Source organism: Perissodus microlepis, chromosome 17, assembly GCF_051167445.1.
Source record: "Perissodus microlepis isolate ML-2025 ecotype Zambia chromosome 17, ASM5116744v1, whole genome shotgun sequence".
In the NCBI taxonomy this organism is placed as follows: Eukaryota; Metazoa; Chordata; class Actinopteri; order Cichliformes; family Cichlidae; genus Perissodus; species Perissodus microlepis.
Window position 1 is genome coordinate 33,552,501 of NC_140477.1, and position 27,051 is coordinate 33,579,551.

A 27,051-nucleotide genomic window follows, 5' to 3' on the forward strand; every position below is an offset into this window, starting at 1 on the left:
CGTGTTTAAATTTCATGACCTTTGGTATTTAATTAAGTCAGAATTAAAGACTCCTACAAACAGCTACAAGCAAGAAATTCGGCTATTTATTTTATCACCTGATCAGGTTTGAGATTCGCATACAGAGACAGGTCTGTGTCAGCCTGTCATTTATATATATCTCATTATCTTGTATTGGCGCCCCCTCCAGCACTTGGTGCCCTATGCACAGCGCATGATGTGCATGAACAAAACAGCAGAACTGCCTGCAGTTGTGTCTGGTTGTAGTGTGAGGTTGGCATCAGGTCAATTGTCTTTGACATCTCTGCACAAAATAAAACAAAATGCTACATTGAAGCGATGCAGTGTGACGCGTTAAGTCAAACTGCACAGAGCAGGGTTTTGTAGCAGGGTAATCCGGTAAACATGGCATCACGGGCTGACGCAGCAGCATTACTACATTTCGATTCTGGACTGAAGACGCTTAAGGACCCCTGACTTGACGAATTGATACGTGTAATAATCATCACTTTTGCAGCAGAGTAATGGAGAGGGAATGAGGCCTTGCGAATGGTTGTGTGTGTATTGTGCATGAATATTTGTGTGTGTTTTGTGAGTGCATGCATGATTGAAACAGTGTGGCAAGGCATGACACAGGCATATTCATGCTAACCAAAAATAGAGCAGCGCTGCCTCTCTGCCTCAGCCTGGCACCAACACAAGCCACTTTAACACACACACAGAAACACTCAGAAGCATCACTTTTGGTTTATTTCAGCAGCCTGATAGAGATTAGCAGGAAGATGTGCAACATTTTCTCTTTGTTTACCTCTGTGTGTTTTCTGTCTGCCACCAGCTTGAGGTGTTTTGTGAAGTGATGACTATGGAGCAGGCTGGTTATGTGATGCTGACGGATTACCTGCAGAACAACTTTAGAGAGCAGCAGCAGCAGTTTATGGGCCAGGTGTTTGCCTCTTACACTGGAGTCGAGGAGGTGCTCACACCCAGTATGTCATCACAGTCTAAAGGAAACGTTTGCCATCCATTTATCCATCATATGTGTTTTTACTGACCTTTTTACAAGTTTTTTTTTATGATTATTTACTGTGCACACTAATAGTCGCATTTACCAGCGTCTCCAAAAGTAAAACATTGATATACAATGCTACTCACCCCCATCCCAATACAGCATGCTATAATTTTAAATTATGAAAAAAACATCCTTATTAGGTTTTAAAGAGTTTGACTCAGAGTCTCTGAAGCTTTTCACCAATCTAATTTATACCAAATTTTGCGTGCGTGGAGGAGAAAATTGGATCACTGCTCAGGGATCAGTATAAGTATTGCATTATTATTCTTATGTTTTTTCACTCCACTAAAAGTATTGCCCATCTTCTGCATCCACTATGGTTGTAATGTGGTCCTTCAAGGCTAGCCTGATTATGATCATCAAAAGATACAATTCACCGCACTCTCCATTTTCATAAAGGGGACCTTGAAATAAAGTGGGTCTTTTGGGTTGCCAAGCAGCTCGACTTTGTAATTCAGTGGCCCTGCTTCTCTCAGTGCAGGCAATTTATTTTGCAGCTCTTTTTGAAATTGAAATAACGTTTTCAGAAATTCAGAAAGGCTTTTTTTTGTCCCTGTAACAAATTCATCCACCCATACACATACGCATACACTCAGCCTTCCAGTTTCAGCAGCTGATTAATATCAAGTTACCTCAGAAACTCTGAACTCAATGTGGGGAACGTTTATGTGTGCTCATACTTGATGTTTACTTGCAGTTGCTGCTATCATCTCTTTATTTCTCATTCTTTTTTTTTAAAAAGTTTCTTGCATGCTATTCATACAAATTGTTAGTAACCTGTCTTTCTGTGCACTGCCTCCAGCCTGCAGCTCTGAGCCACAGAATGTTCAGGCTGATGCTCAGAACGACACCACCATCATGGTGACCTGGGAGCGTCCCCGTGCAGTGTATGACACAACCATCGACTGGTACACTGTCACATACCAGAAGCTGCAGGGCAAAGACCAGCGCAAGCAGGAGTACAGGACCGATGGAGACCAGGATGTGGTATGCAAGATCTTTTTATATCTCTCCACAAAATGCTGAAAAACAGCATTTGTTTTGTACTATTATCTACTGTCCACACAGCAATATTAAACTGATAAATAGGTAACTGGTAGAAATTACAGTAATTTCCTGTACTTTTTGGCGAAAATCAAGCATTCCTACCATCTGTTCTTCCTCTCCATGTATCTCTCACATAGTTCAGCTGCTGCTGTTTGTGGTGACAGTCAGTTTTTGCCTGTCAGTGAGTCACTGAACATCCCTTATTGTGACTAACAATATCCATGTATTTGTATTTCAGAGTACAAGATTTTCAGATTTCGGAGATTTTCATTTCCAGTCTTTATTTTATTATTTTTTTATTGTCGACTTGTAGTTTCATATTTGTTTTAGTGTGATAGTGGTGGTGAATTTAACTTCCTTATACTTAAAGACATCCAGGAGTCACGTGTCATCCATGTGGGTAATTCTGAGAGAGAGTACATGAAAAAAGATGAGTGACTGTGTGTAGAAAGAAGCAAGTGAACAGGCAGATAAATGCAAATAGATACTTAGTAACTGTTAAGAGGGTTAAGTATATCTTTAAGATACTAAAAGTGTCATTGTGACTGCAGATTCATTGTAAAAAGACATTCGGTTCGACTCAAGAGGATTCGCATTGAATTCACTTAGAGCAGGGGTGGGGGAACTCCAGGCCTCAAGGGCCGGTGTCTTGCAGGTATTAGATGTGTCCTTGATCCAATACAGCTGATTTAAATGGCTAAATTACCTCCTCAAAGGCTGTGTCCAAATTCAGGGGTAGCATGCTTCGAAGGACCCAACCTATCCAGTCCACGTAGGGTAGGGTTCTTCGAAGCATGCTACCCCTGAATTTGGACACAGCCAACATGTCTTGAAGTTCTCCAGAGGCCTGGTAATGGACCCTTTTGAAAGGATCTAACATAAGTCTAACATGTAAATTTGCAATGTAAATTTGCAGGGTGCCATCATCTCCAACCTGCTGGCCAACAGCAGCTATGTGGTCCAGGTGGTGGCTGTTTGCACCAATGGACTCAGAGGACGATGGAGCGACCAGATAATCGTGGACATGCCATTGGAAGACCCAGGTACAAAGACACACAAGCATGCTCCTGGTGAGAGCACATTTTTACATGCTAACTCTTTCTTTCTTTCTTTCTTTCCTTCTTTCCTTCCTTCCTTCCTTCCTTCCTTCCTTCCTTCCTTCCTTCCTTCCTTTAGAAAGCGATTCTGACCCTGAAGCTGTCACAAAGGATTTGGAAGGAAACAGGGAGGTAAGCTTGTCTGAGCTATCTGTGTTTTCACTTGACCACATAATTGAGCTGAATTTTGTGCAATTATTTTGCAGTGCTGACTTTTGACCTGTCGGCAATAAAATCAGTGCATCTAATTATTATGCAGATTAATGTAATTATGTTTGTAGAGGCTGTGAGAGCTTTATAAAAGGTTGTGAGGGACTTTTTGAGTGTAATGTTGAGTTGGGATTACCAGAAAAAACAGTAATCCTACTGTAATTTTTTCACTCTTTTCAGGAAGAAGAGGTGAAATTGTAAAATTTTCATTTTTTTGTTTCTAATTTCCTATAAACACAGTATACACATGACATACCTGTTTTTTTATTCCTCTTTTAAGCTTTCGTCCATAGTCAGATGGGAGAAGCCAGTGAAGCAGAATCCGATGCATTTAGCTTCAGAGGACAACAGCCCAGTGGAGGAGATTCCACTGGAGCAGACCAGAGTTTACCAGAACCAACCTTCATATCATGAGAACCAGCCCACAGACCGAACCCAAGCCAGCCAGAACATTCCAGTCCAAGAAGGCACCACTCCAACCCCGAAGACACCCACCGAGGCCCCAGTTTCTCAGAATGTCAGAAAGAAACAGGGTAAAAAATCACATGATGTGGATCAGAACTGGATTGAAGGTGACCAGATGATGAACCAGCCTTTCACTAATGCAGGCTTTGAGGGCAATAGCGCAATATGGGTTACCACTGAGCTAACCGAACAACCAGGCTTCCTATTTCCAGTTGTTCGGACAACCTCTCTGCCAGCAATTCGCCGGCAAATCACAGAAGAGGCATCGCTGTCAGTGCTGCCACATGAGGTAGTTGCTCATACCGCAATTTACTTTGATTTTCTCACTTTAAAACTTTTAATTTGAACAAACATAAAGACTCACTGTTACTTGCAGCAACAATTTTTTTCATTCAGCCTAATTCAGTTCTTCATCTGTTCTTTTATCCACTGTATCTTTTGCTCGCAGACAAGAGATCAAGGCCCACCACACCAAGCCAGTGGAAATAGCCTCCCTTCTGCTTCACCAGAGCTCTACACAACTCCTATGGAGGATATCCACATCACAGATGTCTTCTATGAAGACACAGTCAACAACTCTCCACAGGAAATCATCACCTCCCCTCCAACGACGCCTGCCTCTGCAGTGCCAGGTCAGATTAGAGAATAAGTGCTTTTCCTGTTTCTTTCTGTTTGTTTCTGCTATTGCAGCTTGTCACGCAGAGCGAGGAGGGAGTTTAATCTAACAGGTACAAACAGAAGATTAAGTCCGCTGGGCACTTGCCAAGTGGTGTAAATCTTTTAGTTTCAGTTTGAAACTGTTTGTCTACATTTAAAATGAACTAAACCTGAAATTATAATCACTGTAGAACATTTAGACCTTCTGGAACATCGTTTCGGCACAACGTGTCTTATGAGACATATTGAGAATGAGACAGGTTCAGTTTACACCATCTTTGCTTATTTATCATTTTGTCCGTTATATAGTGGACGAAGCCTTCCCGCCGCCCTCTGAAGATGACGATGCCCCTGTAAATGAGCCCCTGCCAAAAACGCTACCCTCCTCATCTCTCTGGATCACAGAAAAGACGGCGACCCCCAGCAACACACTTGCCGATTCAGTTTACAAGTCCTTCACTACCTCCTCTCTCCTCAGAGTGCTGATGCATACGACTCAGCCCATGTTCAATGGTGAGATGTAACAACTTCTCTAGGAATCAATCAAACACACCATTAGACAAAATAAAACACCAAAACTGATCTCCAGGTCTTAATAAAAGCAGTTGTGAATTGTCATATTGATGAATTTTAATGCATAAGAACATGATTAAGTTCTTCTGTGGTGGAAAGCTGGATTTAAGTGTGGTGGTTGTTTGCTTTTCTCCTCTAATGGCCTGTGACTGTGTAGCTAATCACTGCTGCGCTCTCTGATCAGTTGTTTAGTGACATGATGTGGATAATGTGGTGGTGGTAATTATGATGGTCAGGAAAATTATGTTGGCTTTGATGATTAGAGTGATGATCAGCAGCTTCCTTTCTTGCTTTGGTTTTTGGTCCGGAAATTAAATATGTTTGACTCTTGCAAATCTTTCAGCACATACCTCAAGAAGGTCAAGTTTTTTCCTTGCTCAATGTAATCTACTTGAATCCACTCGAGCTTGGTGATTATCATCTGCTTTGGGACTCCTTCTCTGTGTCTGAATTCTTTCTGCGCCTCAACAGCGCACTCTGGTGGTTGTTCTTTTCCTCTGTCCTCTTTAAAGAATGAAGGCTTTGCTTCATCTCCAGGGTGCCTCATCTGCTAGTGAGTACCCTTTATGGAGAATTTTCGCACACTCAATGAAGAACAGTTCTTTCCTTTTCTTCCATCTTTGCTGGCTTGAGAAACACAAAATGAAAGGAGATATTTCTGTAAGCTTTCTGTCTTGGATTTTTTTTTTTTTTTTGACTTTGCAATATTTTGCAGCAAATACAGCCACGTCAACGGTTGAAGACTCGACCATTGATGCCTCGTCTGGCTTCACAAACACTCAAAAGGGAATTATCATCAACCCTGCACTTGCAACAGTCTCTGAATGGGCATTTTCTGCTGAAGGAGATTTATCCAGTGTAATCCCTCCATTACAGACACCCTTCAGCAAAGACCCTGCTATCTTCCATCTTTTTCCTGCCCTCCATGAAAACAGGAAAAGTGGTGTTATCGTTCATCATAATGACAAGTCCTCTGAAGAGCCCACTTTTGTTCCTTTGCAGACTGATGTAGAAAACCCTCAATTCTCTACCACGTCTTCACATGATCAATTATTTGCCACTTATTCCCTTCCTAATTCTGGTTGGAGTACCATAAACCCATCAAAAACAAACACTGCTGATGGAGAAAAAAACAAGTCTCCTCATTCTCAAAGTGATAGCAAGATAGGAGAAATGGAAGCCAGGGCGGATAAACAAATTGATAACTACAATGTCAGTGCAATAACATTTGTCTTTAATTCCAAAAGTCTGGATTTGTCAGAAAGTTCAGCAGAAGACAGTGGATCAGGCTCTGGCCTTGGCAGCAATGGCTTCAATGAGGAAATCAATGAAGCTGCTGCAGTTAAAACTGAATTTTCAGTGTTTGACATTTCAACTATTAGCTTCGAGGACAAAAGTAGATCACCAGTAACTAAGATGGTCACTGATAATGACAGATCAGTGATCAATGAAAGAGATGTAACAAAAAGCAAAAACTATGAGAATGAAAAAGAGGCAAAGAATGAGATACAGGAGAATGAAAGTGAGCTAAACAGAAAGGAAGGAGAAAATATAAGAGAAAGGGGAGTAAGAAATGAGAGTTTAAGAAATATTGAGGAGATGCTGAAAGAAAAAAAGATAGTGGTAAGTGTATTAGGAACGACAATATATGGTGATAGCGGAAGCGGAGCTGAGGATGTCAGTGGCTCTGGGGAGCATGATGGGCTTGACTTTAGAGAAAATCTAAAGGTACTTAATAACAGTAAAAAGGGGTTTAGAACTGTAGGTGACAATAATGCCAAAGTTCTTAAAGGCAATTTTTCAAAAAGTGAAAAAGCAGAGTCCATACTATTTGACCACAGTGAAGAACAAGGCCATGGTGACAGAATTGATAAACACAATCAAAACAAAAGCCTTATAGGTCCATTTTTAGGGGTTGAATCTACTTTTGAGAATAAAGAATACATAAAAGGAGGTACTAAAGAGGACAAAGAAGGCATAGCTGAAGACAGTGTGCAGGAGTTCTCCAGTGTAGATGGGTTATTGTTTGGTGGTGCAAGTAACCCTGAGTTGGGACCTCTTGTTCCTCTGGTCAGACTGACGGACACCAACGAGGCAACGGAGGAGCAACTGGAAGGTAAATACTGTAGTATTTGACACAGCCCAGGCTGTTTGTTATGGAATGTGACATGCATACAAGTCCAATTTCAGCTAACTAGGTTTGAGGTCTCCAAAAGTTGATCCTGTTCATCTGTAGCGTTTTCAGTGGGAGAAACGTTTCGTCACTCATCCAAGTGACTTCTTCAGTCTCAGCTGACTGCAGGTTTCCCCAATCTTATAAACAGTACATTTGCATAATGACTGAAACCAGCCCACTGAAGGAACGATGGGCTGGGAGGTCAGCCCATTGTTTGAGGTTTGAGGTGGTGCACTTCTCTTAATTTAACCTTGATCAGAGTCAATAATCAAGTAGAATACAGAAGCAATATTACTGGTGGAGACACGGACAGTTAAATCTGGATCAACTGACTATGCGTTATGTGGTAAGATTGCAGACAGCACATTACAATGTTTGACAACTGGTTCTGGCTTGGTCTGAATCTTTAGCAGATGAAGATCCAGAGCTTTTTCTCAGGAGTTCGAGGAGAACATTGCACTTCTCTGTGGCAAGACAGGAAATCTGATTGATAGTATATTCAGCTCTCTTAATGCATCCATGGTTGGAAACAGTTTGAAAACATGTTAGATATGTCATCTTAGAAGATGATAACAGACTTCTGATGGTAGGAAAAGCACTGGTCATTTGAGACAAGCTTTGTTAACAGCTCCTCTTAAATGGAATATAGTCAATCCCACCTTTATAAGTATGATTACTTGTGTCCAAAAGTGGGCATTAGATCCACACTTAATTCCAGACCAATTGTTTTTCACAGGAACCTTTGGGGAACAGTTTGAAATTCTTATGTAAAGTTTTTTTTTGTGCTCTTAACTGTTGCTCTGTGTTGTAAATAATAGCTATTTAAATTCATAGTTCATTCTTGACTTTCAAACTTGTCTCCTACTCTCTTACAGAGCGAAGCAACAGCAGCCACGAGTCTCGGGTCGGACTTGTTGAGGGTGTGGACAGAGAGAAGAGGACAGTCATTCCTCTGGCTGTCGTATCCACTCTCACCATCCTTTGTCTGCTGGTACTAGTGGGAATACTCATCTACTGGAGGTACGTGCCAACTTAAACATACTGTGCCTGTCTGTATAGTTTGCACCCTTGCACTTTACTTCAGATTTTGTGTCTGTGTGTATGTCACAGAAACTGTTTCCAGGCAGCTAATTTCTACCCAGATGACACATCGCCTAAAGTTGTATCTGCTCCATCTACACCCCTGCTGTTGGCCACAGGTGACATGCTCAAAGGATCCCCTAGTAGTCTTATTGTAACTGTTAGGCTGAGGTACCAGGATGTAGTTAATATTCAGTCTTGTGTTCCAGATGGTCACGAGCCGCTGACAGTGAAGCAGTTTGTGAAGCATGTCATGGAGCTCCAGACCACCAACACTTTCTCCAAGGAATTTGAGGTCGGTGACATTTCCAGTCACAGTGTTTGAGTTCAGAAGAAGATATTTTTGTTTTTAAAAAAAACCTAGTGAGTTACAGTATGTTTGCGCTTTTAGGAGACTTACAAAAACTTTTCTTGTTTTTGGATTTGTACAAAAACGTAACCAGCATATAAATAGATCACCTAGCTCTGGTCCATGTGTATAAGTATTTCATTTGTCATAGCCCCTTAATGCTCTTCCATATCTCTATTAACATCACGTTCTTTAGGCAGATCATTTAGCATGGCGTTGATGTGTAACGCAGATGTGCAACATCAACATGCAGGAAGGTTTTGGTACTAACCATGACCGTGCAGCTTTCTTCTCACACCAGACTCTAAATTTAAACCTGTTGACCTGAAAACTGGACTTTACAACTGAAAGACAGGTTGTCAATGCTAGGCCAGCTACTTGCAAACTACCTGTTGACTTTCAGGCTTTTAAAATCTCCATTTTAGCTTGTTTAGAATGTGAAGAAAGAGATATTAGTCTTATGTGGAGTATTGACATATCTGAATGTTGGTTAATGGTTTGAGAGAAACACATGGATTAATTTCAACAGGTACATTTGCATGGCATTAGTCACCCCTGTTTCCTAGCATGAACCTCCTAAGAAACACACACAGATAGGATTAGATAAAGTTTACTTCTCCCTTATTACTGCCAGGGGGACTTACATTTGCTTACTTTCTCTATATCATTACATTAAAACTAGCCTGATTTATAATTATACTTGTAAAATAACAAAACATGGTTTACATAGTAGCAGGTTTAAAGTCCACAGCTCAGATGGGAGCTGTGGACTTTAAACATACCTCTCTGTGTGTATCTGAACCCCTATATCCTGTACCTGCACTGACTCCCTGTCTGTCTGTCTGTCCATCATCTTGGTCCCCTATCCCACTCTCCTCTCATCTCCACCATCGCCGTGCTTTCTGCATCCTCACCACCCTCCATTAGATTGTCAAAGAGTCCTATGAGGTAAGACACCAACCATCCCTCTCCTGTTGCAGAGCTGTTGTTGTTTTCTTGGCCTGATTTTTACAAGTGTAACTGCAACTGTGAAAAATCTAAAATTTACATTTGAAAATTTAGCGTTCCATAATGATGTTTTAATTGGGAAGAAAATGTATCTTTTCTTTTACTGCACTCACCATGTTTTACACACAATAATATGGTCTCCTGTGCGAGTTAAACACACTTCTAATAAAAGCAATGGAAGTCAGTAAAAATGGCAGAAATACAGAGAAATATACGAGTAACTTTGATTACCCATCCGCCAATTCTAGCAACCTGTATCCTTTGACTGTATGGGCACAATGCACAGAGAAAGAAACAGGCAAATAAAATATATTCACCAAAAACTGAAGGATAGACTTGTTCGAAGGACTACTAGCACACTTAACTAGACAGTAATCCATGTTGTTTGTTAGATGGCTGCATTCAATCACTCCAAAGGCACAAACACAGAAAGGAATGCTACTTCCATGTCTCAAGCTAGCTAAGGTGCGGCCTAGCAGTTGGCTAATGGCTATAGGCACCTATGTTTAAACCTTGAAAAAGTTTAACAAGGTGAACTGCAAATTAATTCTGGTACAATTCATACAAGAGTTTCATACAATTCAATACAGGTGACCGGGCGTTTGCGGTTGTAGCGCCAAAAATGTGGAATGATTTACCTCTCCACATTAGAGAGGCCCCGACCGTCAATCTTTTCAAATCCCATCTTCAACACGTTTTTACTCATTGGCTTTTAACACCGCATGAGAGTTACCTGTTTATCTACTTACTCATCTGTTACCAGGTATTTTTTATTTGTTATTGATGTTATGTGTTACTGTGTAATATTTTTTTTATCATTGTAAAGTACTTTGGCCAACATTTTGTTTTTATTAAATGTGCTATATAAATAAAAACAAAGTAAAAGTACAATTCATAAAGTCATAAAAGGTGTAGCAGCTATAGAGACCAAAATTATTTTGTCTGCCAAGATGTAAACATGCTTAATTTTAAGTGGCCACTCCAGGAAGCTCTTCGAGGTTGCTGCTTGTTGGGACTGGCTGTTAATAGTCGCCTTTCGCTCCCAGAGCTTGCAATATGAGGCTTAAATATGGGGTCATCATCACAGAATGAAAACATTTGTATTATGGCGACTTGTCCAATCCCATGGGGTGATTTTATTTCTTCTTCTCTTAAATCTATACACAGCTCCTCCTCTCATTTGATTACATTTTATTTGTATGGCAGCAAGTCACGACAAGAGGTGCTCAAGGTGCTTTGTATTATAAGACCCTACAGCAACCCCAACAATCAGAAGACCCTGTATGTGCATGCACTTGACAGCAGTGAGAAGGAAAAACTCCCTTTTAATAAGAAGAAATCTCCAGCAACACCATTGCTATGACCGATTGGGTGCGAGGGGAGGGAGACGGGACAAAAGGCACACTGTAGAGAGACAGAAATTGATTTGATATGATTCAGTTGTGCTTATTTCTTGTTATTTCCTATAGTAGCTTCTCTATATACCTGACCTTCACATTGTAATGTGGCAAATGAAGAGAACGCAAACCTCCCTGCATTGTGTTCATCTGAGTAATTACTGTCATTCTTATTAGTATTGGATTGTGTGTTTCAGGAGGTGCAGGCATGCACAGTGGACATGGGCATTACTACAGACAGCTCTAATCACCCTGACAACAAAAACAAGAACCGATACATCAACATACTGGCCTGTATGTCATCCTTCACTGTTCACTGCATCGCTGTTCAACTTTTTAACTGTGTAAGCCAGCAGGAATGTTGCTAATGACTCTTTTTACTTGTCTCAGACGACCACAGTAGAGTTAAGCTCTCTAACAGTTTGGACAGAGATGGGACATGCGGGGACTACATCAACGCTAACTTTGTTGATGTAAGTAAAGGTCCTTTTACGTGTACACACCTTACATCCAGCCGCAAACCAACTGATGTTTCCTTTTGCAGGGTTATGAGCGGACGAGGGCATACATTGCAGCTCAGGGGCCTCTAAAATCAGGCAGGGAGGACTTTTGGAGGATGATCTGGCAGCAGAATATTGGAGTTATTGTCATGATCACCAATCTGAAGGAGAAGGGACGGGTAGGAGCTCAAACGCAAGCCTCACCGCAGACATAAGTGCAGTTTTATCTGATATCATTCACACTGACCCCAGGCAGCTGATTTCTTTTTAGTTTGTGTCTTCCATCTCTTGTCATGAGCAGACACCAGCTGATTCACATCAGGTATTTCATTTAGTTTCACTGCAGTCTGACAGCTGAAAAACTGCAGAATGGACACTAGTGCAATCTGGCTTTGTTATACACTTGAGGACTTTCCTTTTGACATGTTTTTCCTGTGGTTTCAGATGTATTAGGCCTAAAATTAAACTACATCCACAGAATTTTTCTCCCTTTCTACAGACAAAATGTGATCAGTACTGGCCAGAGGAGAACCAGGAAGAGTATGGGTCTTATCAGGTGACACTGAAAAACACCAAGACACTTGCTTACTACACACTCCGGACGTTCACTGTCAGGGATACTGCAAATAAGGTAAGCCCTTCTCTCTATGCAGTGATAGTCCAAAGTGGCTTTGAGGTTAGGTTTCTCATACCCACTTCGATCCTCTAGGTATCTCAAAGGAGAGTTGAACACACAGTCCTCCATTACCATTACACCCAGTGGCCGGACATGGGCGTCCCAGAATACACTCTGCCCGTCCTCTCCTTCATCAGAGCGTCCTCCAGGGCCCGCACGCAGGAGATGGGACCTGTGTTGGTACATTGCAGGTAGAGTGTGTGTGGAATGATTTATTGCTCTTTAAGACTTACCACAATTTGATGGTGTATGTACTGCTAACATGTGATGCATGTGTCTGTCACAGCGCCGGTGTGGGAAGGACAGGAACCTACATTGTGATAGACAGCATGCTGCAGCAGATCCAGGATCAAGGGACAGTGAACGTTCTTGGCTTCCTGAAACATGTCCGCACACAGAGGAATTTCCTTGTTCAGACAGAGGTAAGAGGGTGATACAGCTGTGGGAATTCACCTTTCCTTTCGTGGGGGCAATCCCAGAAATGTAATATCAATTTAAACATTTGCAAAGAAGGAAATAGTGGCTAGATTAAGGGTAATTTTAGCCGGTGTAATGAGGTCTGTACGGACTTACTCAACAACCACGTCACTGTGCAGATGGAGGCATTTGTCGATCTGTGTGGTAGCTCACTGCATGCTCCTCCGAGAAAAATATAGCCCCACACATTATTATTATTATTACATTAATACGCCGTATTCTCTTACAGCACATTTTTTGACAAACTGGGACTTGATTTCTGCTGCTGAGCTTTTTCAATATAATTTTTGTACTTTGAGCAACTCGAAGCCTCAAAGTCATTACTAGTTCCATTTTATTCAAGCACAGGCAAACTAGGCCACTTATATAAAGACAGTCTAGATGACTAAACAGCAGCAAAGGCCAGAGGAAACACATTCATATCAGATTTCTTTCTTGTAAAAATGTAACTTGTGGCATTTAAAAGTGTTTCACTAGTGTTCACAAAGACGTGCGTTCAGACATACCTTACTAAAACCAGGAAGTCATTTTTTTTGCTGTCTTCTAGGAGCAGTACATATTCATCCACGATGCCCTGGTTGAAGCTATTTTGAGCCGGGACACCTTGGTGACCTCTGACCTCCTTCACAATTACGTCTCTGACCTGCTGACCCCTGGTGCCACAGGCAGGACACGTATGGATAAACAATTCAAGGTACAGCATGCTTCCTTTTTCGCCCACCAACTTGTAATGAATCATTTGTGATGTTCCTGCCATGTGAATGTAACCAAATGTTTTTATTTTTGTGTTTCAGTTAATTAGTCAGCGTCAGGCGAAGCACGCAGACTACAGCACTGCCCTGAAAGATGGCAACGCTGAGAGGAACAGAGCCAGAGCTCTAATGCCTGGTAAGCAGACCTGGATTACTAACTGGGCAAAACCGGCAACTCCCAGCAATATGTTGCAGATAATTTCTGGAAATTTCAGTCCATACATGGCACACATTTTGGAATAAACCAGAAAGAAAGGCAGAGTTCAGAGTTCAAATATGACATGATATTTCGATGCAAATTATAACGTGATATTTAGAATCCCCATAGTTAATCACTGTATGCCTGTATTGTCAGTGCAAACAGTGGTATTAAGAACGTTTTAAATAGCTCTATACAAAGTTATGACTTTGACCTTTAGATCAATGCGTTGACCTAGAAGAAGAGGTCAGAGGTTAAATGTGATATTTCGGTTCAAGATTATGATGACAAGTTACCTGATGCCTCATCATTTCTTCCACAGCTTGCTCAATAATCCCTTATGGTTACTTTAATTAACTATAATGATGAACTTAAATGCAGGAATATCGTTTTTTGTCTTATTTTGGGGGCTTTTTCTCTCTAAACTGGTTCTTCGTGTCTCTGTGTAGTGGAGAGATCAAGAGTCACTCTGACCGCTTCAGAATCAAACTCCACAGGCTACATCAATGCATCCTACGTGATGGTAAGACCACTGGAAATTGCAAATGTTTTCCAGTCTCGAAAACCTCGGCAAAACATCAGCCAGTGGTGTAATGCTGCTCGTATTTTCACAGGGACATCACTACACTAAGGAGTTCATAGTGAGCCAGACTCCTCTGAGCAGCACGGTTGCAGATTTCTGGAGAATGATCTGGGAACACAATGCACAGATTGTAGTCTGTCTGCCAGACTCAAACAGCCAGGTATAAAACACACACATACTCCATGTAGAACTTATAGATACCTATACAAAACTACACACACATAAACATGTTTCCTGTTTATCTCAGAGAGATGAAGAGTGTCGTGCGTACTGGCCCAGTAAAGACCAGCCCCTGAGCATTGATGGCTTCACTGTGTCATACTCCAGGGAGGAGCACATGTGTCTGTCTAATGATGAGAGACTTTTAGTGCAGGACTTCACAGTCCAGTCTCCACAGGTAACACGCAATAAAAGAGAATATTTTACATCAATCAAAATGTTTTAATACAGTCTGAGACTTTAAAACTGTTTTTTCATCTAGAACAATTATGTTCTGGAAGTGCGTCAGTACAGCACCACCTGCTGGCCCAACCCAGACAGTCCGATCCGAAACAGCTTTGATCTCATTAACAGAGTCAGAGAACAGAGCACGCACACACAGGGACCGGTGATCGTACATGATCCGTGAGTATGAGTCAGACTCCTTTTAAGGACATAAAACTGTTTAAATCCGTCTAATGTTCTTAATGGTTTTGTGTGGATGTGTAGTTTGGGAGGTGCTACGTCAGGACTGTTTTGTGCCCTCACCACCCTGTCCAATCAGCTAGAGGAGGAGGGATCCGTAGATGTCTACCAAGTGGCACGGATGACCAACCTCATGAGGCCTGGGGTATTTAATGATATAGTAAGTACTGGAATGTTTCCTTTTAATTCTCATCTACCAGCATAATTTAGAAAAACTAAATAAAATCAAATACATTGCACCAAATCACAACAACAGTCCTGTCAAGGTGCTTTATATTGTAAGGTAAAGACTCTACAGTAATACAGAGAAAACTCCAATAATCAGAGAACCTCTTATGAGTAAGCACTTTGGCAAAAGCAGGAAGGAAAAACACACTTTTAACAGGAAGAAACTTGGGGTCACCGGACCAGGCCGTAACTATATGCATTATCAAAAAGGAACGTTTTAAGCCTAATAAAAAAGTAGGCAGGGTGTTCGTCTGGCCAAACTGGAAGCTAGTTCACAGAAACAGGGGCCTGAAAGCTGAAGGCTCTGCCTCCCATTCTACTTTTAAATACCCTAGGAACCACAAGTAAGCCCACAGTCTGAGAGCTAAGTGCTCTATTAGGGTGATGTGATGCTATGGGGTCTTTAAGGTAAGAGAGGACCTAATTATTCAAGAGTTTGTATATGATGGGAAGGAATTCAAATTTGATTCTGGATTTAACAGGAAGTGTGCTCTCTCTTTCTCGTCCCTGTCAGTACTCTTACTGCAGCATTTTGGATCAACTGAAGGTTTCAGGGTTTTTTGTTTTGTTGTTTAAGGACAATCTGATAATAATGAATCACAACTGTCCAGCCTAGAAGTAATAAATGGATGAGACAGGTAACAAGTGCAAGCTTTTACCAGTGTTCTGCCTCTTTACCCCCTACAGGAGCAGTACCAGTATCTGTACAGAGCGGTGTTGAGCCTGGTGAGCAGTCAGGAGGACCAGAGAGCTCTGCAGAATCCAGAGACCAACGGATCTGTACCGCTGGGCCAGACCAACATCGCAGAAAGCCTGGAGTCGCTCATGTAGACATCCACACAAAAATGCGCATGAAAGAGAAAATAAATCACACGAGCGCACATTTGAGATTATGAGGAGAAAAGAGTAGGTCTGCTGATCATGCTAATACTTTCATTTACTGCAAATTCAAAAATCATTATTTATAAGATCATTTTTCAAAACAGAACAATCTAATGAAATGACATTTAATCTAAAAGACCTCAGCTCTAAAGTCTTTTCCCTTTCAATCACTTATTAGGAAGAAAATTCTTACTCTGCCCGACAAGCGATGATGAAACACCTGAAAGTGTCCCTTTTGTTATGTTAGCATGCACAGCAGACAAGGCTACACAATCTACCAGATCAGAGAAAAAGGTACCCTTCTGCTTCTAAGGGACCCTTTATAAGTGAACAACAAACATTTATAACAATACATTATTATTTCATTTTTAATCATCATTAAAAGCATTAGTTGGAATTAGGGGTGGCACGGTGGTTAGCACTGTTGCAACACAGTAAGAAGGTTCTGAGTTCAATTCCATCAGGCCGGGGTCTTTCTGTGTGGAGTTTGCATGTTCTCTCCGGGTACTTTGGCTTCCTCCCACAGTCCAAAGACATGCAGTTAGTGGGGTAAGGCTAATTGGAAACTCTAAGTTGCCCATAGGTGTGAATGGTTGTCTGTGTCTGTGTTAGCCCTGCGACAGACTGGCGACCTGTCCAGGGTGTGCCCCGCCTCTCGCCCTAAGACAGCTGGGACAGGCTCCAGCTCCCCTGCGACGCTGAAAGGATAAGTGGAAGAGAATGGATGGATAGTTGGAATTAGGTGATAGTGGTAAGAAAGTCTCCATGTCTGTATCTGACACTGGTCAGCATGAAGTTTTTTTGTTTATTTCTAATGACAGATCCCTTATAATTAAATTCAATCTGTCTGTTAATGTTTCTTTTATCTATTGTTTCTTTCATTTTATTAGTATATTCTTTTATTACCGTCATAGGTTACACCTTCCTTCTAAGAGAAAATAAATCAATATTAGAGAAATGCACAGGCAAAATGGAATTGTAGAAATGCCGATAAATGTAGATAAAGTGCAAATTCTTACTTTATTGTTAAAAAGAGAAACAATGCAAGACAAGCCTTCGTTTCCCTGCAAAATATCAAATGCACTGCACATTAACCAGCACATTCTGGGGCTTAAACTACCACGTATCCTTAATTAGAATCATGTTCTTACTAGCCAAACCTCTCCGAGGCCTCACTGGTGAGAACTGAAGCAACTGCTCGTTTTTTTTTTAACGTTTACGTCACCTTGCAACTGGCTCCATGGTCCATGGTACCCAGTGCCTTTTGTACGTCACATTATTGTACTTTTAAACCTGTTTGTGTGACTAATATGCCAAAATCCGGGTGAGGTGTTTTTATCTATTTTCTTAAAGGTGATTCCCTGTGTTGTTGATCTCATTAAAAAAATGCCATCAGTTTCAGCTGTTTTGTTTAAAAAAGGAAAAAAGAAACAAAAAAGATCAAATCTGGGATTTAAAGTGATGCGCGGCTCAAAATCCATTTGAAAATAAATCTTAAGAGATGAAATTTCTTATTTTCTTATAGATGTAGGCAGAGATAAGATTTTTTTTTCTTTTTTTGCCATCACGTTGTAAAAATTTACTGCTGTGAAACGAGGAAATAATAGAAACTGCCCATATTCTTGATATTTTGGGAGGCTTAACGTTCTGTTAATACTCAGCGGCACAGGCTGGCAATGAAATTCTTGGTAGCACTTGCTGTGACTGTTTCCATTTTTCTAAAAGGGTCCAAGTATTTTCTATTGCATCAGACACATTTAGCCAACCTGTGAATCTCTTTCTGGTGTAAATCACAGAGACCGCAGCTGAACACGCTCAGAGCAGTCCTAACTGGAATAAAAAGTCTTTATGTGTAAAGATCCCAGAATACTTTAAAGGCCAAATTACTGTATGTTTATACTGTACCTCTACATATTTTCTATTTTACTACAAAAAGTGATTTTCTAGTCCTTTCCACACACACACGCACACACACACACATATATATATAACTATATAACTGTGTGGATTCTATTTGATAATTTTAGCCTGGAAAAATTGATCATGTTTATAGTTTTAATGAAATGGCATCTCTTTTTATCTCTATAATTACAGTAGCAGCTTAATGTCTACACCTTTATCTCCAGCTATGAACTGGTGCTGTATGTATAATGCAACAAGATTAAAGATTTGTTCAAACCTTTATTGTAGACATCTTCTCGTCTTTTCAAATTATCATTATTGGACTCAAAGAGAAGTAAAGACATGGAGCATTACATGTTTATCACACTTTTATTTTGACTATAATACACTGTATTGCATTGTCTCCCCTGATGGACCTGTACATGACATGATGGCAAAGACAAAAAGTCAAATAATCCAAAGCACAACCACGAAAAGTTACCAAAGATAAGTCAAAACCAAAAATATAGATTTCTATATGATCATATTAATGTTTATCTTTACACATTATACTGTAGCAGTCACAAAAAACTAGTAGATAAAGTGTATATAGTGCATTAAGAATAAACCTCGTTGTGCAGTGGGAGTTAAGAGTGCCCACCCTTCCTGCACTCTGCCTGGATAGCAAATCTACACAAACCCACTCTCTCATAATAATTGTGTGACATCTCTAAATCCTCACACAGCTGAGTTCCCATACACCTGTTGAATTCCAAACATTTCTAGCAGTGGGTGTGTTTACATGCACACGGGGAATATCTCCTGTTTTTTTTTTTATTAAGGTATGACGATTCAGCCCCGGATTGCGCTTTTCAGGCAGAAGGTTTTCCGAACTGAGACGCATGTTTCACTTTCAGTTATTTAGTAAGAGGAACAGTACTGTTAGTTTTTTTTTTAATGCTTATGATTGTATACCAGAATTCTTCTTAGTGCCTTTGGCAAGCATTCCCTACTATCAGTGAGGCCTCAGGGCTGCTTTCTAAATTTCTAGATTCTAAATTTTACAATGTAAACAATTTTACATTTACAATTACATTTACAATGTAAATGTAAAATTTCCTTCCTTCTTTACTCTTTACAATGTGCATGTAAACACATTCACAAAGTTGTTTATTTTTGCCAAAAACAAAACATCCTGAATAAAATACACCACAAAACCTCATCATCGTACATTTCCCTGTTTCTGATCACATCGACTGCTCAAGATGATGTCTTGGCATTTAGCTTCACCGTTCACAGTAGCGGTTAATCAATGGGCACGTCATAATTTTTCTCAGTGTGCACACTACCTGCCTGACAGTGGCTAGAATACATGTATGTGTATATATATATATATATATTTGTATTATTAATTTATTTTTATTATTTTATTTATTTATTTTACACGAAGTCAAGCCACCAGTAGTCACAGGCAAAGTTAAACTTTAAGCAGTGGGATTATTTACTGTCCAAGTAATCGTCATTTAATTCAAAGTACAATTAGAGTGTGGTTCTACTTCCTTAAATACATTTCTTATTTCAAAATAAAAGCTTTGGGCAAGTGAGGGATTCAAGGAGTTCAGGGAAGCTTTAACCCTGTAGAGTTTTAAGCCTCGTCTACATGTAAAGCAACTTGTTTCTGGTTGTTGGTGGACCAGCGCACAGATGACCCTCTTTAGATGACCTAGAGTTACTGCACCACCACATTTCAATGGTTTTCTTTACCTCCATTGTTGGCCACTAGAATTGTTAACCTCAAAGATGAAAGAGCTTTAACTTGGGTTGACATTTAATGGTTATTTTTCCCTTCATCACTTCAACTTGATGAATTCAAATGATATTATGCGGTCTCTTGGTTTGTCACGTGATCACAAGGGTGACGTGATGCGCAGTCCTCCAAATGACACGGCAGGTTTAGGTGACTAACGCCAAATGTAAACACATTTGTTTACATAACAACTCCACGAGGAAACCTTACTGAGAAAAACTGAAGCACTACTGGAGACTCACTAAAATACAGCAAATTATTATTATTGCTGCTAAAAAAGGCCACATTTAATTTGTGGGGAGGTGAATAAAACCCAAGCCCCTGTTTAAGAGTTTGTGGTGTTTAATTATTAAATGCTACGTGATAAATGAAAGCAAAGTTAACATATGTAGTCTTGTGCAATAACACTGAGTCCAAATACAAGTAATACAGGCAATAAAATAAATTGTATATTTCTTATTGTACAATATAGAATTTTGGAAAAATAGCTACATTCTCTACTTTGGCTAAAAGCACCACAACTTCCACCTGTTTCAAGCATAGTGTGAGAAACTGAAGATCATCAGAATCTCTTCTTTTTTTGTGGATATTATCACATTGATGTAAGAATCACGTGTAGAGATGAACTTTGCTCATTGGAGCTAAAATCCGTTCATCTCTTTGGAAAAATATCCGGTCCCCGGCAGGAGACACTACGGGCGATCCACAGCATTAAAAAAAAAAAAAGGCGATGTTTGACACCTCTGCTAATTCCTATTAAGAAATAATGATTTATAGCACTTCAAGATTTTATAAGTAGCACCTTTGAAAGGCAAGAAAAAGGAAAGTGATGTTTGTTGAGAGCAGCCCAAGGTGTTCACCAGGGGCAGCTGTTTGTTTGGTTTTTTTTGCATTACTATAACAGGATTCAGGGATTTAGGAGATCAAGACAAAACAAATATAGAACTAAAGCGTAATATTCGGTTATGCATAGCTCTTTTTTTTTAATGTGCGTATGTGAGTGCGTGTATGTGTGTGTGTACACAACAGGCTCTGTCAATTGTCCTCTTTTCTTTTCTGTAGCCTTAATTTCCTTGACAGCCCTGCAAGACAAAGAGGCAGGATGAAGCAGAAGTACAAAACAGTGGGTGAAGCTGTGCACGTGCATGTGTGTACTTACAGAGTTGGTTCGTTTCCGTTTCCAGCAGTCTGGGTTGAGTCTTTTCTGCTCGTCTGCGAGTGCTTTGGCCTGCAGGGTGAACACGCGACGCTCCTCACTTCGCATTTTCTTCCACCGCTCACCGAGGAGGACGCTGATGGCTCTGATGGCAGACGCACACATTTACTAACACACACACCTGATTACTCCTACACAACATCCACGCTAACCACCATGGCATGCACCCACCTGTTGTCTTTGCCCGGGTACATTTGCGTGTACTCCACTCTGAACTTCTTGGCAAACAGCATGAATGCATTCATTGGCCGCTTGCACTTAGTGGGTGTGGCGCTGCTGCCTCCTTGTGTACTGAGCAGCTGGTTTTTGGGGGGCTTTTGCTGGGTGGCGTGGGAATGACTGGGACTGTGCACATCTGTGGGTTCAAAACAGGGTTCACATGAATTTTTTTTCCAGGGATTTTTGCATCTTGCAAACTGAACGGTATCAGTGAGTAAGTAATAATTCAGGAGATTTGAAGTGCAGGACCTTGAAGCACGTCTCTGTCTGGAGAAACAGCTCCCCCACTGGACTGGGAAGCGCGTCGCCTTCTCGCCATACTGCTCAATACGTAAACCGCCGAGGAATCCAGAGGAGTGAAATCATAACTAGGTATGAGACAAACAGAGGTTGATTTGAAACTAAGTGGTGTTTGTTTTAGGCTTAGCTGGTTCAAACAAGACTATTTTCCCTCTTTTTTTCACCCCAAACCACAGCCTCTATATGGGCATTTGATTACTGTTTTAAGACCTTTCCCTTAGTACTGAGTCATTTTCGCATAACACTGTATTTAAGCATGACACTGCAAACATCTGCTTTACCTTTTAAATGTGTCAAAGACTGGAGAATCCTCTGTGTGCTTGGCGTCTCTGTGTCCCGGAGGCAGGCAAACATCTCCCACTTCCATTTCATAACATGGTATCCCATAATGCACCACAGTCAAGCTGGGGTAAAAGGATGACCAGCCTGACGACAGAAAGGAGGATGAAATGTCTGCAGAGTCATTGATGCTGTTTAGTCTCTTTAAACCTTGACCACACTTGTACCTTTGTTTTTGACATAGAAGAGGTGATCCAGTTGGCAGCGGGCAGTCAGGGGGATATATCCAAATGTGCCGGGGTCAAAGGTCAGTTGTAGAACAGCCTGACCAGACAACACAATCTCTGCATGCTCCACCAGCTGCAGACCCTCAGAGCCATAACTCTGCAGAAGAACAAGTGGTATTTTTACCTCACTGTGTGATGTCTTTTGGTGGATCCCTGCTTGTTTTTTTTATGCATTTGCTCCCAGCAGTCTGCTGCTTGCTTAACGTACCTTCAGAAATCTAGACTGCTCCTCATCAGCAGAGTCTTCCTCAGCAGACTCCAAGTCCTCAGCTTCCCGCCACTCTATATTTGAGCTGCTGTGGAAATGCAGACGAGTTCCTGGTGACAGAGAGGAGCAGTGAGCTACTGTGAAATGAAAGAACACAGTCAGTCCATCTTGACTGAGTGTGTAAGTGTTGTACGTACCCTTGAGAAAACAGTGCCAGGCAGTGGGTGGGCAGGAAAAACTCCAGCCCATGTCTTCATCATCAGACAGAGAAGATCTGGTGGATACTGCAGAGCCACATTCACTGCTTGTCTGTGGAAAGATACAGAAGCATCATCAGGATCAATGCATGCTGTAAGAAGCCAGAAAAGCTCTGGAGGTTTCACCAAAAAAACCCCATGACTGTATTAAACGTATACAATTATAAAAGCAGTGGTGTAAGTGAGTTTTCATAATTGACTGTGGGTGGTTTTGAAGCACAGGAAATAAGAAGTCTCTACCCTGCAGCGCTGACGCTCCCTGCCGTGACCTCTGAGGGACGACAGGGGGCTGCTGGGGAGAGGAGGAGGAGGCCGAGCGTAGGAATGTAGATCACTGCTGCTGCTCGGGATGCAGACTGAAGAAGAACTGCAAAAAGAGAGGTTTGTGACTGTAAATGCTCAGAATGTCCACTTACGTGTTGCTTAAAGAGGGCTCAAGGACACAAAGAATTGTGTAATAAAGATGATGTTCTGAAGCTCGCTGTTGTCACTCAGATGTGGTGCTAAAGTTTTTCTACTTGTCAACATGAGCTGTAATTTTTGGTATGTTTAATGTCAGCAACTCGTGTGCACAAGTAGAAATATTAGGCATAGACTATATAACATCCCCTGTTTGAAGCTGAAGTGTCTTAGAAAGACTGCCTCATTTTGGGAAAAGTCATGTGACCAAACAAGAAACTATAGAAAAAAACTAAGATAAGTGTTTGATGAGGTTATAACAATGAAAAAAGTAAGTCCAATTGTATTTTAAATGTTTCACTAATACATGTGCAGTACCAGATTTCCCCAGGAGATGGCACTAGTTTTGTTTCTATGTTCTCTGGTTAAAAACAATAAACCATTCTCTGTTGCTTCACTTGCTGCTTCAGTACTTTTCACGTGTGGAAAAGAGATTTTTGAAATGTGACTTGTTTAAATTTGGAGGAGAATTTTACATTCTTCATAATACAACCAAAAGACAATAAAGCCTGTTTCTGACACACTTTTTCGTTGTAATAAAGTATATACATCTATGTTTAAGGTACAGTCAGTAAACTGTTGAAGTTATTTCATAGAAAAAAAAATGTTGTATTCATAAATATACACTGATTAATGTGTAATTATATCTTAAAAAAACTGATGTCTTCTCATAAACTTAATACATTACAAATACAAAGGAGAACACACCACTTGTTGCCCTGCCATACAGTGGTGGAGAAAGACATCGTGCTTCTGCCTTACTGTTTTACGTATGCTAGAGAACGGCCACATATGTTGCATGCCTTATAAGTTACTTTTAATTTAAAGATCACAAGTTTCTCTTTCAAACTATATATGATCTTTTAACAATTGTACATTATTCTCTTTCCTCCCTTATTTCCACCTCATCAGGAGAAGCGGCTTGAGGTGGTCATGTCAAGGCTCTAACAGTTTAATAAACATTTTTGTGCGTGTTAGACATGTGACCTTCTTGTTTCCATACAACTAACAATGAGCTGGCAAGACAACAACCACAGCTGGTTATGTGCTAACATTATTCCATGTAATGTTAGGCTCAAGTGACCTAACATCTTTCCCTCTGATAAACTTTTTTAAAATTACATTCCCACATTATTTGAGGCTCTGTACAGCTATTATCGGACAGAATTGAGCTTCTCAGACTCACTGACTCGTATCAGACTCTTTCCTCAAGGTTTTACAGCCTCCTGCAGAGTACACAGATGTGGACACTAGCTGAGGTAAACAGCAGACTGACCTACACTTACTACTGATGAATGGCAGCCAGAGTTGATTGCCACACAGGGGCCACTGTAGTTAGGATAACAAAACTCATCTGACTGCAATGTGCAATCTACTGACATCTAGTTGTCATATTTTACATACTTTACCTTTAAAGGGGATAATATATTGTTACAGTGGTGGGTTGTCGTATTAATATAGCTCCGGCGTTTCAAATAGTTATGTCAGCAAATGTGCAAGTAATGTCTGTGAGTGAAAAGCTCACACTTGAGACAACTCTACACTTGGTTTCAGACATTTTTTTCTACTATTGGCCCTGTATGATGTGAGGGAGACCAGAAATGTCTAATATTGTCATCTACAGAGGGACTTATATTTATGTGTTAAATATACACTATAGGTGCATCATAACCATGAACCCTTCTGAAACACTATCCCATAACTTACACCATAACCTGGAAAGAACATAGACTCTACGTAGATTCAGCACAGATGTATCACAGGTAAATCCTCTAATGTGTAAGTTGAGATATATTTATCTCGGGTTCCGCCTACTTCATGTGATGGCAGTTTATTTTGAGCCTAGTTGCTTGAAGTCACTAAATGTCACGGTGCTGTGAATCACTTCACTTTGTTTACAAGACAAATTAAGACTATACACACTTCCAGTTATTTGTACCTTCAGTAAAGTATTCAAGCTTTGTTTAAGAGGCATGTACCTACCTGCTGTCAGGAGGCTCCTGTAGCAGTGGACTCTGAGGTCCAGTGGCAATGTGTGCTAGCTGTGTCAGCCAGCGTGTGTCCGGAGGCTCTGGTCTGTGTGTCTGTGTGTTTCGTTCCTGGTGTGACACACCCAACTCCACCTGGTACACAGGTGGTGATGTTGACTCCGTCTCCTCTCGAACCTCCTGTAGATCTGGGAGGTCATCTAGGAGAAGTAAACAGACATTAGAAACGGTTAAATTCCTTTTGATAAGAGCTGAAGCCCGCAAGCTGCTTCCTCGTGTCTTACATACCATATTCCATGTAACTGTCACTGGTGGGGAATCCGGGCGAGGAGGGGAAGTGTTCGTCACAGTGCAGCGAATCATGCGATTGGTCTCCATCTGCATCCATCATCATATCTGAAGGTTACAGCAGATGCTTTAACGGTTTGACAGGGCTTTAAATAATTTAGTTTAGTCCAACTTCATTATACATATACAGCACCAAATCACAATAACAATCCCCTCAAGCCATTTTATATCACAAGGTAAAGATCCTACAATAATATAAAAAACCAAGCACTTGGTGACAGTGGGAAAGACAAACTGCCTTTTAACAGGAAGAAACCTCCAGCAGAACCAGGGGAAGAGACATTTAGATCTTGACCTCTCTTTTTTTTGTGAGGCTTTTTGACGGCTTCATCATAGCACAGAAGCATGTTTAACAAACTGCTGTAATCAGTGGTTACCTGTGTCTTCAGCCTGAGGCTCGGGCTCCGGCACTTGGTGACATTTAGAGTGACCTGACAGCACAGTTGGAGTCACCACCTCCCACACCATGATGTCCAGGCACTAAAACATACAGAGTGATTTACATGAGTCTCAGATACATGACCCACAATTAAGGCTAATCTATACACTTGAATCAGCATTAGCCATGTTCCCAATCCCCATGGGTCAGCCGCAGGCACGCACACACACAGAAACATAATCCCTAACTGAGCTGTAATGTATAGGCTATAAATGGTTGCGGTGGCATAGGAGACAGTAGCCTGGCTGCTATTCCCCTCTCATAAACAGGTTTACTATAGACACATTAGACCCGTTCCACTTCACTACCAGAGGGACTAAAGACGAGAACTACAGCAGACCCCGAAGAGAACGTGCTTCTCTTTTATCTATTTTATAATTTCATAATCATGTGACGTCTTGTTTATAAACTTCGTTCCTGGACGCATGCGCACAAAAAGCCCATTCATTCAATACGGAGAAAGGGAGCGATAATAAGAGTTGAAGAAAGTCGTCAAAACGAATAAAAAGCAAAGAAATGAAATCACCCAAAGCTAACGCAACAGCGTTACGTCACGGACTGCCGGTTTTGATACGCGTCACTCGAGCATTTTGTATCGAAACTAGCTGTCGATAAAATTGTGTTTGTACTTCGACAAAAAAGTGGCCAAAAACATCTCGGGTTTTATTAAAACGCACCGAATACATTCTCAAAACATGTTCGGGGTGTGAAAATGCCATTAAATGGATGAAAATGGACGAGCTACACGGTTGCGCAAAAGACATTACAACAAAACAACAAACGTCAACAATGAAGCTTTACGGGGCGAGCGGCGCAAATGTATTTTACGACAAAAAACGCACGGTGTCAGCTTCACGCTGTTGCTCCGACGCCTAGTTCAAGGAGAAACAAATCAAGTTGTGGAGTCGCTTTTTCATTTCAACGCTTTTAAACCTATAAACTATTTCAATGAACTTTCCTTAACTCACCAAAACGGTCTCCCTGTACGGAAAAGTGGGTAGGTATAAACACAGTTTCACAAGCTGTGCTATTGGTCACAATCGACGTCAATCCGCAACTTCTCTTGCGCTCATTGGTCAATTCCATTCCAGCTGGTTTTGTACATTGTGATCCCCGCAAAAAAAAAAAAAGTTTGTTAAAAATGTATCGTGTGTGTCTACTTTTCATTTTTATTTCTTTTCTTTTCTTTTCTTTTCTTTTCTTTTATTACATGTGAAGCTAAATAGAAAGTCATTTCCATTAGCGCAATTTTAC

General features: G+C 40.8%; 2 protein-coding genes across 6 annotated transcripts in view; one reads left to right on the plus strand and one right to left on the minus strand.

Annotated features, from left to right (window-relative positions):
* The window catches only part of ptprz1b (protein tyrosine phosphatase receptor type Z1b), a 60,445-nt gene extending 42,154 nt beyond the window's left edge, over positions 1-18,291 (plus strand). Inside the window, exons 8-32 of one of the 2 annotated variants that reach the window (XM_084909377.1) lie at positions 836-986; positions 1,872-2,056; positions 3,033-3,159; positions 3,293-3,345; positions 3,704-4,177; positions 4,337-4,520; positions 4,855-5,058; positions 8,170-8,314; positions 8,405-8,493; positions 8,584-8,669; positions 9,651-9,671; positions 11,326-11,422; positions 11,519-11,601; positions 11,673-11,807; positions 12,128-12,259; positions 12,338-12,495; positions 12,591-12,726; positions 13,329-13,475; positions 13,576-13,669; positions 14,182-14,255; positions 14,347-14,475; positions 14,563-14,712; positions 14,797-14,939; positions 15,024-15,159; positions 15,915-18,291. In XM_084909377.1, the coding sequence (XP_084765503.1) occupies positions 836-986; positions 1,872-2,056; positions 3,033-3,159; positions 3,293-3,345; positions 3,704-4,177; positions 4,337-4,520; positions 4,855-5,058; positions 8,170-8,314; positions 8,405-8,493; positions 8,584-8,669; positions 9,651-9,671; positions 11,326-11,422; positions 11,519-11,601; positions 11,673-11,807; positions 12,128-12,259; positions 12,338-12,495; positions 12,591-12,726; positions 13,329-13,475; positions 13,576-13,669; positions 14,182-14,255; positions 14,347-14,475; positions 14,563-14,712; positions 14,797-14,939; positions 15,024-15,159; positions 15,915-16,058 (3,477 nt within the window). In that variant the 3' untranslated portion in view covers positions 16,059-18,291. The remainder of the gene's footprint in view (positions 1-835; positions 987-1,871; positions 2,057-3,032; positions 3,160-3,292; positions 3,346-3,703; positions 4,178-4,336; positions 4,521-4,854; positions 5,059-8,169; positions 8,315-8,404; positions 8,494-8,583; positions 8,670-9,650; positions 9,672-11,325; positions 11,423-11,518; positions 11,602-11,672; positions 11,808-12,127; positions 12,260-12,337; positions 12,496-12,590; positions 12,727-13,328; positions 13,476-13,575; positions 13,670-14,181; positions 14,256-14,346; positions 14,476-14,562; positions 14,713-14,796; positions 14,940-15,023; positions 15,160-15,914) is intronic. The other variant, XM_084909378.1, reaches the window with a different exon arrangement.
* Positions 18,292-18,361: 70 nt separating this feature from the next.
* Positions 18,362-26,883, minus strand: LOC146369958 (HMG box-containing protein 1-like). 4 transcript variants are annotated; one of them, XM_084909382.1, is made up of 14 exons: positions 26,766-26,883; positions 26,106-26,113; positions 25,736-25,838; positions 25,299-25,406; positions 25,006-25,210; positions 22,804-22,930; positions 22,504-22,615; positions 22,307-22,416; positions 22,039-22,195; positions 21,814-21,958; positions 21,482-21,600; positions 21,185-21,368; positions 20,957-21,098; positions 18,362-20,879 (listed from the first exon to the last, which is right to left on the minus strand). In XM_084909382.1, the coding sequence occupies exons 1-14, from the start codon at positions 26,881-26,883 to the stop codon at positions 20,862-20,864; spliced, it is 1,656 nt and encodes a 551-aa protein (XP_084765508.1). In that variant the 3' UTR covers positions 18,362-20,861. The 4 variants fall into 4 exon arrangements, with proteins under 4 accessions (XP_084765508.1, XP_084765506.1, XP_084765507.1 ...); XM_084909380.1 differs by lacking the exon at positions 26,106-26,113 and having other exon boundaries at positions 26,766-26,843; XM_084909381.1 differs by lacking the exons at positions 26,106-26,113; positions 26,766-26,883 and adding an exon at positions 26,640-26,752.
* Between the last annotated feature and the right edge of the window lie 168 nt (positions 26,884-27,051).

Bases quoted from the DNA above. Each gene is read 5' to 3' on its own strand.
- LOC146369958 (XM_084909382.1), bottom strand. From the start codon at position 26,883: ATGGAATTGACCAATGAGCGCAAGAGAAGTTGCGGATTGACGTCGATT. The intron at 22,196-22,306 runs GTACGTTAAGCA...GTTCTTCTGCAG, and splicing joins AGCAGTCTAGATTTCTGAAG to AGTTATGGCTCTGAGGGTCT. The intron at 21,369-21,481 runs GTCCTGCACTTC...TTGAACCCACAG, and splicing joins AGACAGAGACGTGCTTCAAG to ATGTGCACAGTCCCAGTCAT.